Here is a 10,450-nt window from a genome sequence, read left to right on the forward strand (position 1 = left end):
GTTAGCCTGGGCAACATGGCAAAATCCCATCTCTACTAAAAATATAAAAATTAGCCACGCATGGTGGCTCATGCCTGTAGGAGGCTGAGGTGGGAGGATCGCTTGAGCCCTGGAGGCCAAGGCTGCAATGAGCCGTGATTGCACCACTGCATTTCAGCCCAGGTGACAGAGTGAGACTCTGTCTCAAAAAAGGAAAAAAAAGAACTTAAACCACGGCGTGGCAGAGCTGTGTGCAGACCCTCATAACTAACACGCCTAATAACCATACCACCTTGTGAAACTAATCCCTCTTCGTTTGTAAGTAACTCTCCCCCACCCCGCCTTTTTTTTTTTTTTTTTTTTACTGTTAGAAGCTTGCAATGTATTTTTCTGCTCAGCCATGATTTTTTAATTAATGTGTTAGTAAATGTGTTGCCATGCTAACTTGAATCTGTTTGAAACGTACCTGCATGCAAACTATTCAAGGACAACTCAAGTTTTAGCTGCTCTGTGTGTGTTGTGTATGGGAGTCATCTGAAGTGTTTTTCCTGTGTTGTTCACCACCTGTTAAGCCCCTGGGATAAAGCTGATTAAAACTGGGATTCCCCAGGCTACCCCCATCCCGCCTGTTAGCCAAATTCCAAGCTCTTTCCAGAGAAGCGCCCCAGGCTTGTGCCCACCGGCATTCTGCTCTGTCCGGGTGAGTAACTCATATTTCTTTCTTTCTCCTTTTTTTTTTCTCCTAAACTTTCCAGGTAAAAGTACACCTGTAAGCCAGCTTGGTTCTGCAGACTTTCCCGAGGCCCCCGATCCATTCCAGCCACTCGGGGCTGACAGCGGCGACCCGTTCCAAAGTAAAAAGGGGTTTGGGGACCCGTTTAGTGGAAAAGACCCATTTGTCCCCTCCTCTGCAGCTAAACCTTCTAAGGCCTCTGCCTCGGGCTTTGCAGACTTCACCTCTGTAAGTTGAGTCCTCCGCCTCCGGGCCACACCCCCTCCTTCCGCTTGCAGCTTCCCTGGGATTTTTGTCTCTTTTTAAAGGCAAACCTCCCAGCTTCTTTAGCCTCTTGGTACCTCACACTCTCTGTCCCTCGCGTTATTTATTCTACACTGCCACTTCTGTAAGAAAAACAGTTTCTCAATAAAAAAAAAAGAGCCGCGGTTTTGATGCTCTATCCTAAGGGCATGTTTTCTTCCAGCAGGGAGGCGGGACCTATCTGTCCTTCATGGTAGATTCCTTGTATTATTTCTGTCGCACCGAGGCTGTTGTGTTCACTGGTTTTTGGAAGCCAAGATGTCAAACACTTCCGAAGTATGAAAAAAAGACTGCAAAAGTTACATTAGGGTTCTGCTGTCCCCAAAAAGCCCTTTGTGCACAAGTTCTCATAGTCCCGCCCCATGCATTTTGTGCCACAAGCACAAATTGGGGGACTTCAGGCAGATCACACCAGGGAAGAGCAATTTGAAGTTTTTTAAAAGCCTTTAAATGTCACTTACCAGCCCCAATGAAAAAAGAAATCCAGTCTAGAACAGCCACTCTGAAAACCAAAACAAAAAGAGCGCAAAAAAGCTGTTGAGCAAAGTTGAGTGCCTTTTCAGAAGCAAATCCCGGGATTTTGAAAGCCTGGCTTTGTTTTTCTCTGTGTGAAAAATACTCCAGATTGTAACATGCCATCGCTTCGAGGAGTTTTTAGTAGCTTCCTTGATACATGAAAATCTTGTTCTCTGAAAGCTTCAGGTGTTGTCTGCCCAGAAATGGTTTTATTGTGTGTGACGCACTCGCTTTCTTCCTTTGAGCTTGTTAGTTCCTTCATCATTAGGTGTGAGACATGTTATTTATAGATGCTCCGACTCCTGGGATGGCTCTTTGAACACAGGCCCTGCCATGTCAATGCACAGAAAGCACCTGATTTGTTTCTGAGCCATCTTGATGATCTCCACCGTGCGCAGCTATCCTATGGCTTATTTATCAAGTATTTATTTTAGCGACAGGGTCTTGTTATGTTGCCCAGGCTGGACTGCATTGGCACGATCAGAGCTCACTTGTAACCCCAAATTCCTGGGCTCAAGCAATCCTCCTGTCTTGGCCTCCTGAGTAGCTGGGATGATAGGCGTGCAACACCACGCAAGGCTGATTTTTGATTTTTTGGGTAGAGATCGGGTCTTGCTGTGTTGCCTGGGCTGGTCTGCACCTCCTGGCCTCAAGCTGTCCTCCCACCTTGAAGTACTGGGGTTACACATGACTGGCCCGTGTGGCTTATTTAGGTCTCCCAAGACCCTGACCTGTTTCTGGCTCTTGGTGACCTATAAATATTTTACAACTGTAGTGAGTTTGATTTTGTTGACCCTAGATGCGCCCTGAGGGTCTATACAAAATGGTGACATTGTTAATAAAAGCCAGAAACAAAACCTGCTTTATCTAGAGTTTCTTGAATAGCCCTTCATTTATTTTGTGGTGGAAAAATATTAAATGCTGATTTAAAGAAAACAGAACTCTTCACACATGACTCAGGTACTCTGTCTTGGGTAGGGAAGAGTTAGGTAAGTGGGGTGAACGGCAGCTTGAAGAAATGACTGTTTTCTTTCTGAAATTCATAGTTCTATTTCCTGTGACCCCAACCCCCAAAGGGCTCGTTTTTTCGAAAACATTAAAAAAAAACAAAGAAAAAAACCACCCAAGATTTCAAGGTATCATTTGGTTTAGCATTTCTGGTAGTTCCAGAACAATTGTTAACTGTAGTTTTAAAACAGCGCCAGCCAGTTTATCACCCTCCTCTCCTGGTGGGAGAGCAAATTCCACCCAGGCCTGGGTGCAGCCCTGCTGTTTTCTGGGGTTTTTTTTCACCTAATTTTTTGGTTTTTACATTTTCAGAGATGGGTCTCACTCTGTTGCCCAGGCTGGAGTGCAGTGGTGCAATCACAACTTCACCACAGCCTTGACCTCCTGGGCTCTAGCAGTCGTCCCGCCTGAGCCTCCCATGTAGCTGGGACCTCAGGCACACACCACCACATCTGGCTAATTTTAAAATGTTCTGGTGGGGACAAGGTCTCGCTTTACTACCCAGACTGGTCTTTGAACTCTGGGCTCAAATGATCCTCCTGCCTCGGCCTCCCAAAGTGTTGGGATTACAGGCATGAGCCCCTGCACCGGGCCTGTTTTCTGCTTAAAATCACTTTTCCCACTGCAGACACCCCAGTTTTTTCCAGAGGAAATGATCAGATAGTGTACTTCAGCCACTCCGAAGGGATGGGGTGAGTGAAGACAGGATCCTTCATTGTTTTTGCTTGTCCCCTTGGGTCGTATCATTGTCCAAAATCATCCATAACCAGCCCCGTCTGGGGACTCGAGGCGTCTCTCCATGTTCACAGCATTCGGGGGCTCAGCCGATCAGCCGGGGGGTTCTGGGTCCGCTGGATCTTGAGTATTTGTGCTAACTTAGAAGAGGGCACAGCTGCTTCCTCTGGTTTGGATGATTCCACTTCCCTGAGCAAATGCCAAGAGGGCTGTCTGCCCGGCAGATGGGCAGCGTGACTCTTTCGGATGTTCTGAGACTGCTGTTCAGGGCACGTTTTCATCTGTGCAGGAGCAGCCCAGTCCACGATGGCAGTCAGGGGGCCCAGGTCACCCCCACCTCACTTGTGGAGGTGGTGCCCTGGCTGTGCCTCTCCAGAACCCTCTAATTTACAAGCCCCAAATTTCCATCAGTGGGTTATTGGTGCGTGTGGCTGTTCCCGGGAACCCTCTTCCCTCTCTGGTATTTCTTTAAAAGCAGGCCTTTCTGTCTCAGGCAAATGTGTGTATTAGGAAGTGGCATTTCTAGGTTAGCAGAATGGTTCTTTTGGAAGTTTGAATTAAGAGCAGTGCAAATATCAGATAAGCTAGGCCATGCTTTGAATTACTGAAGGAGTTGGATGCGATCTCAATGTCAGAGTAAGTGAATGAATAGGAAGTGGCTAGGCGTGTCCTGCACATGGTGGGGTGGAAGTGCCATGAGACGCCTTGGAGTGCCAGTGTCCGTTCCTAGTGAGGACAGGTGCCAGGCGCCTCCCCTGGCTGTCCCATCGCCCAGCGTGCTGAGCTGTCTGAACTGCGGATTTCTAAGAGGCTGCCGAAATGAACCACTTATTTGCTTCTGAAAATGAACCGCATCCTGAGTGGGCAGACCTTGGCGAGGGCGGTGTGTCCCGCCCCTGCGGTGTCTTGGTTCCATGGTAGTGCCAGAGGGAAGCAGAAATTAGAGCTGGTGTGAATCCCAGCCACTATTGATTTTGCATCAGCCACACCCACAGGCATCCAGATTCTGGCCCATGTGACCCACCCAGATCTGAGAACTGGAAGGTAGCCCCGTCCAGGGCTAAGACAGCAGACGCAGAGGGAGCTGCGGAGTCCCCTTTCCGGAGAGCTCTCGCAGACCTCACAGCTCAGCGTGCCTCCTAAGTGCATGCTTGCATGTCTCCGTAGTGGATTCGTGAGCTGGCCTTGAACCAGTCAACTCTGAAGGCACCGGGAACTTTCCTACTGAAAGTTTCATTTGGAAACACAGATCCCTCAAGCAGAAGGCACTTCCGTGACACTCTGCGACACGGGGATTCAGCGGGGCCAAAGAAGACCAGGGGCCTGTGGTTCAGACCGAGCAGGCCGGTCCCTTAGCCATTCCAGGCTTTGATTTGGATCCGGGCGAATATTACCATCAGCTCTCACCCACTCTGTCCTCAAGGCTGGTGGAGGGTGAGGTCCCCGTCAGCCGCGCTGTCTCCCTCCCAGTTGTCAGCAGCGCCATGGAATAATTTCCACCTGCACTTGTTTTTTTCCTTGTTTTTCTCCCCATGAGGTGTTGGAAAATTCCCCAAAGTGGGGTGGGGGGGAGCTTATCTGTGCCCGTGGCGGTGACACAATGGCAGGAAGGGAGTCCGACCTGGAGACTCATCAGACCCCCAAGTGTTTAGCTGGGCAGTGCCTCTTTAAGAAGTCAAGACTCAGCCCCTCCGAGAGATGTCTTTTCTTGATACTGACACTCCAGCTGTCCCCCGTCTGGGTCCTGAGGCCAGCTAGAGGGAGGCCTCCAGGCCTCCACGTCCTCCTCACTGCCACATCTGCCTCCCAACCAGGGTTCTTGCATCCACCCGCTCCTGCACCTGGCCCAGTCCCCCCAGCCCTGCCATCTGGCCCTCGTCTCTCCTGACCCCCGCTTATGCCACCATCAAGCCATGAAATATCCAGACGCTGCCAATCTGATCACCCAACTCACTCGCCCACGGAGCTTCCACAGGGAAATCCCAGCTCCTTTCTGGGGCCCATGAGCCCCTCCTCAGTCTGGCTCATCCCACCCCATGCTTTGTCCTGGCAACCCCAAGGTCGGGCATTGAGCCTCACACCCCGAACCTTGTGGGGACGCATCCTCCCTGTCAGTTTCAGCCGCTATCCCACCCTCCGCTGGCCTGGGGGAAAAAAGGGTAGAGTGTGAGCCACCCCTTCCCTGGCCTCAGCGTCCCCAGCTGTCAGAGGGATGACATGACAGCGGGCCCGCCCCCAGGTTGTCACACAGACACAGTGTTGCGTGTGGTGGAGAGGCCATGAGTGTTCCTGTGTGCTTCCTTCCCCATCCTCCCCAGGGAGTCTGCGGGGCCCTCCTCGAGAGCCTGGGTCCTGGATTGTACTGGGATTGTTTGTATATTTCTGCTCCCAAGGGCGCCTGGGGAAGAGCCACCGCGTGTGTTATCTTTGGTGTTACTCCAGCATTTAGCAGAGAGCTGGTCAGAGGCAGTGCATCGCAGAGAGATGTTAATCAGGGAATCCTCTTAGTCCCTATGCGGTAGCAGCTTTCCTGAGGGGGCCGATGACGCCAGTGACTTCTTGGACGTCTGGGACATGGGGACCCACCCTGGGGGAGGAGCTTGTGGGACGTGGCTTTTCTTTTCGTAACTAAAGTACTTTGAGTTGTTTGAAATCACCTAGAGCTCAGCATCAAGATACTTTTCTCCCTTTTTTAAGTTCTTATTTTAACGGAACATTTTAGAAAAACACCCCACAGATAAAAACTTGACTAAATGGCAGTGTAAATGCCACAGCTTTTGTCAGTGTTCTGGGAGAAATCGACCCTCAGAGCCGGGCGCGGTGGCTCACGCCTGTAATCCCAGCACTTTGGGAGGCTGAGGCGGGTGGATCACAAGGTCAGGAGTTCAACACCAGCCTGACCAACATGGTGAAACCCTGTCTCTAAAAATACAAAAAAATTAGCTGGGCGTGGTGGCGCATGCCTGTAGTCCCAGCTACTTGGGAGGCTGAGGCAGGAGAATGGCGGGAACCTGGGAGGCAGAGCTTGCAGTGAGCCGAGATTGCTCCATTGCATTCCAGCCTGGGTAACAGAGCGAGACTCTGTCCCAAAACAAACCAAAACAAAAATTAGCCGGGCATGGTAGCGCACCCCTGTAATCCCAGCTACTCAGGAGGCTGAGGCAGGAGAATCCCTTGAACCCGGGAGGCGGAGGTTGCAGTGAGCCAAGACCGTGCCACTGCAGTCCAGCCTAGCAACACAGCGAGACTCCGACTCAAAAAAAAAAAAAAAGGGAAAAGAAAAGGACCCTTAGAGGGTCTCAGCGCTCTCTGGAGCGTGGCCGGAGGTAGAAATACCACGTTCTCAGAGTGCAGAATTGTCTGCACCGCGGGGCTTTAGAGCCATGCACACTCGAACTTCCCCATCTTTGCACCTCTTGGCCACCAGCATCAAGGGCCCATCCTCACTTCTCTGCGTGGGGCAGGGTGGCTGGTTTTTCTGAGGCCCAGAGGTCACGGTTAAGGTCACAATCATGCATCCTGTCCTCTCTGCCTTCCAGATGGGGGTCCTGAGCCAGGCTTGCATGCCCACTGGGCCCAGCCAAGACACGCTTTTCCCCTGCACATCGGACCCTCCGCCGGGCAGTGGGCAGGACCCTGTCCCCTCCCACGCATTCCCTGCCTCCCTCCAGCCTGCAGGTCCCAGCCCCTGGGCCACATCACCCACTCTCCGTTTTTCCTTTGCAGTTTGGCAATGAGGAGCAGCAGCTGGCGTGGGCCAAGCGGGAGAGCGAGAAGGCGGAACAGGAGAGGCTGGCGCGGCTGCGGCGGCAGGAGCAGGAGGACCTGGAACTGGCCATCGCGCTCAGCAAAGCTGACATGCCTGCCGCCTAGGCGAGGGCCATGTGCAGGCGGGACAGGGCACGGGCAGGTTCCAGAGAGGGGGCAGTGCAGATGTCTATATATACACACACACACCGTCGCCACCGTACTCCAAGGACCGGGACTCGGGGGCTCCTTCAGGGTGAGCAGACTGGCTGCAAGACCTGGAAAGGTCACATCTCCTGGGGAAGCCCTTATGGAGGCCTTGGCCACCACTTCTGCAGGTCCGTCTCTCCACTGTGCCATCCCCCCGGGGCTGACCACCTCCCGCTCTTGCTCTGGGAATGAACACAGGGCCAGTCAGTCGAGGAGAGGAAGCACCCAGGGCCTCCCCGCCTCCTCCCTACTCATAGCTGCAGACATCCCCGCCCGCCCTCCCACGTATCAGTCAGACACTCCCCCAGTGGTGTATGCATTCGTTGTATAAAATGAAGTTTGAATGATTAATATAAAATATTTTAATACAAAACGAGAAGCTTCTTTAATCTCTGTAAACATTGTTTTCCCTGCATGGGTATCAGGAATCAGATCAACCTTGCAAAAATAGGTGGAGCATTGCCCTTTAAATCTTAAGTTTTTACTTTTTTTGTGTGTAATTTTTTTTTTTTTTTTAATTTAAAGAGATGGGATCTTGCCATGTTGCCCAGGCTAGTCTCAAACTCCTTGACTTAAACAGTTCTCCTGTCTCAGCCTCCCAAAGTGCTGGGATTACAGCCGTGAGCCACCAAGCCCTGCCCATTTTTGTGTTTTAACCAACTTTATTTTTTAGGACAGTTTTAAATTTGCAGAAAATCACAAAGAAGATACAAAGAGTTCCCATAAGCCCCGTAGACAGTTTACCCTTAAATTTTTTTTGAGACGGGGTCTGAGCTCTGTCACCCAGGATGGAGTGCAGTGGTGTGATGTCAGCTCACTGCAACCTCTGCCCCGCCTTTACCGCCGGGACTCAAGTGATCCTCCCACCTCAGCCTCCCGAAGGGCTGGGATTACAGACATGTGCCACTGTGCCTGGCCAGTTTTAAATTTGCAGAAAGATCGCAAAGAGAATACGAAGGGTTCCCATAAGCCCCTTGGAGAATTTACCTTATTTTTAACATCTTAACATTATGCATTACTTATATCCCGATTAATGAACCAATACGAATTCATTATTATTAACTAGAGTTCACACTTTATTCAGAATTGCTCTGTTTTTTGGCCAGGTGAGGTGGCTCATGCCTGTAATCCCAGCACTTTGGGAGGCTGAGGTTGAGGGATCACCTGAAGTCAGGAGTTCAAGACCAGCCTGGTCAACATGGTGAAACTGTCTCTACTTAAAAAACAAAAATTAGCTGGGCATGGTGGTGCACACCTGTAATTCCAGCTACTCAAGAGGCTGAGGCAAGAGAATCACTTGAACTCAGGAGGTGGAGTTGCAGTGAGCCAATATCGCGCCATTGCACTCCAGCCTGGGCGACAAGAAAGACGCTGTCTAAAAAAAAAAAAATTGCAGATCAGGCACGGTGGCTCGCACCTGTAATCCTAGCACTTTGGGAGGCCGAGGTGGGTGAATCATTTGAGGTCAGGAGTTCAAGACCAGCCTGGCCAACATGGTGAAACCCTGTCTCTACTAAAAATACACAAAAAATTAGCTGTGTGGTAGTGGAGCATGCTTGTAATCACAGCTACTCGGGAGACTGATGCAGGAGTCTCCCTGGGAGAACCTGGGAGGTGGAGGTTGTGGTGAGCCAAGATCACACCCTGCACTCCAGTCTGGGCAAAAGAGTAAGACCCTGTCAAAAAAAAAAAAAAAAAATCTGTTTTTCCCCTTAATGTCCTTTTTCTGTCCTAGGCTCCCCTGTGACATTCAGCCCTTACATCTCCTTAGAATTCCCTGGACTGGGTGAAACCCCGTCTCTACTAAAAATACAAAAATTAGCTGAGCGCGGTGGCAGGTGCCTGTAATCCCAGTTACTCGGGAGGCTGAGGCAGGAGAATCACTTGACCCCGGGGGGCCAAGGTTGCAGTGAGCCAAGATCACGCCACTGCACTCCAGCCTGGGCGACAGAGTGAGACTCTAGTCTCAAAAAGAAAAAAAAAGAATTCTCCAGGTTGTGTGAGTTTCTCAGACGTTGTGTGTTTTTGATGCTCTTGACGGTTACAAGGAGAACTGGTCAGGTGCTTTGTAGAATGTCCCTCCATTGGGATTTGTCTGATGTTTTTCCCATGACTAGGCGGGGAGCTAGACTTGGGGGAGGAAGACCACAGAGATGAAGTGCCTTGACATCAAATCACATCAAAGATCCATGTCATCAACATGACTTACATGGCTGGTGTTGACCTTGATCCACTGTACATAGATTTATTTTTATTTATTGTTTTATTTAATTTTATTTTGGGACAGAGTTTCGCTCTTGTCAGCCAAGCTGGAGTGCAATGGCACAATCTCAGCTCGCTGCAGCCTCCGCCTCCCAAGTTCAAGCAATTCTTCTGCCTCAGCCTCCCGAGTAGCTGGGATTACAGGCGTTAGGCAACACACCTGGCTAATTTTTTTGTATTTTTAGTAGAGATGGGGTTTTGCCACGTTGGCCAGGCTGGTCTCAAACTCCTGGCCTCAGGTAGATTTATTTTTAAAAAGCAGTTTTTCAACCTCAGATATTTTGTTACATAGACTCGTTTCAGGGCAGTAATTCATAAGATTGAAAATATAGGGCCGGGCGTGGTGGTTCACACCTGTAATCCCAGCACTTTGGGAAGCCTAGGCGGGTGAATCATGAGATCAGGAGATAGAGACCATTCTGGCCTTGTGAAACCTCATCTCTACTAAAAATATAAAAATGAACTGGACATGGTGGCGGGCGCCTGTGATCCCAGCTACTCAGGAGGCTGAGGCAGGAGAGTGGCTTGAACCTGGGAGGCGGATGTTGCAGTGAGCTGACATCGCGCCACTGCACTCCAGCCTGGTGACAGAGCCAGACTCCATCTCAAAAAAACAAAACAAACAAGCCAGGAGCAGTGACTTATGCCTGTAATCCCAGCACTTTGGGAGGCCAAGATAGGAGGATAACTTGAGGCCAGGAGTTCAAGACCAGCCTGGCCAACATGGTGAAACACCACCTCTACTAAAAATACAAAAAATTAGCCGGGCGTGGTGACAGGCACCTGTAATCCCATCTACTCAGGAGGCTAAGACAAGGAGGATCGCTTGAACCTGGGAGGCAGAGGTTGCAGTGAGACAAGATCGTGCCACTGCTCTCTAGCCTGGGCAACAGAGCAAGACTCTGTCTCCAAAAACAAAAAAAGAAAAAAGAAAATCCTCAGGAAAAGGGAGAGAAA

At 50.4% G+C, this 10,450-nt stretch overlaps 1 protein-coding gene across 15 annotated transcripts in view; it reads left to right on the forward strand.

The window, feature by feature from the left end:
* The window catches only part of EPS15L1 (epidermal growth factor receptor pathway substrate 15 like 1), a 121,486-nt gene extending 113,881 nt beyond the window's left edge, over positions 1-7,605 (forward strand). For 8 of the 15 annotated variants that reach the window (XM_033199847.1, XM_033199848.1, XM_033199850.1 and 5 more), the window contains 2 exons: positions 735-940; positions 7,001-7,604. In XM_033199847.1, the coding sequence (XP_033055738.1) occupies positions 735-940; positions 7,001-7,147 (353 nt within the window). In that variant the 3' untranslated portion in view covers positions 7,148-7,604. Of the gene's footprint in view, positions 1-734; positions 941-7,000 lie in introns of all 15 variants that reach the window. The other 7 variants (XM_033199852.1, XM_033199854.1, XM_033199857.1 and 4 more) reach the window with 5 other exon arrangements.
* The last annotated feature ends 2,845 nt before the right edge of the window (positions 7,606-10,450 follow it).

Source organism: Trachypithecus francoisi, unplaced genomic scaffold, assembly GCF_009764315.1.
Source record: "Trachypithecus francoisi isolate TF-2019V2 unplaced genomic scaffold, Tfra_2.0 Lachesis_group5, whole genome shotgun sequence".
In the NCBI taxonomy this organism is placed as follows: Eukaryota; Metazoa; Chordata; class Mammalia; order Primates; family Cercopithecidae; genus Trachypithecus; species Trachypithecus francoisi.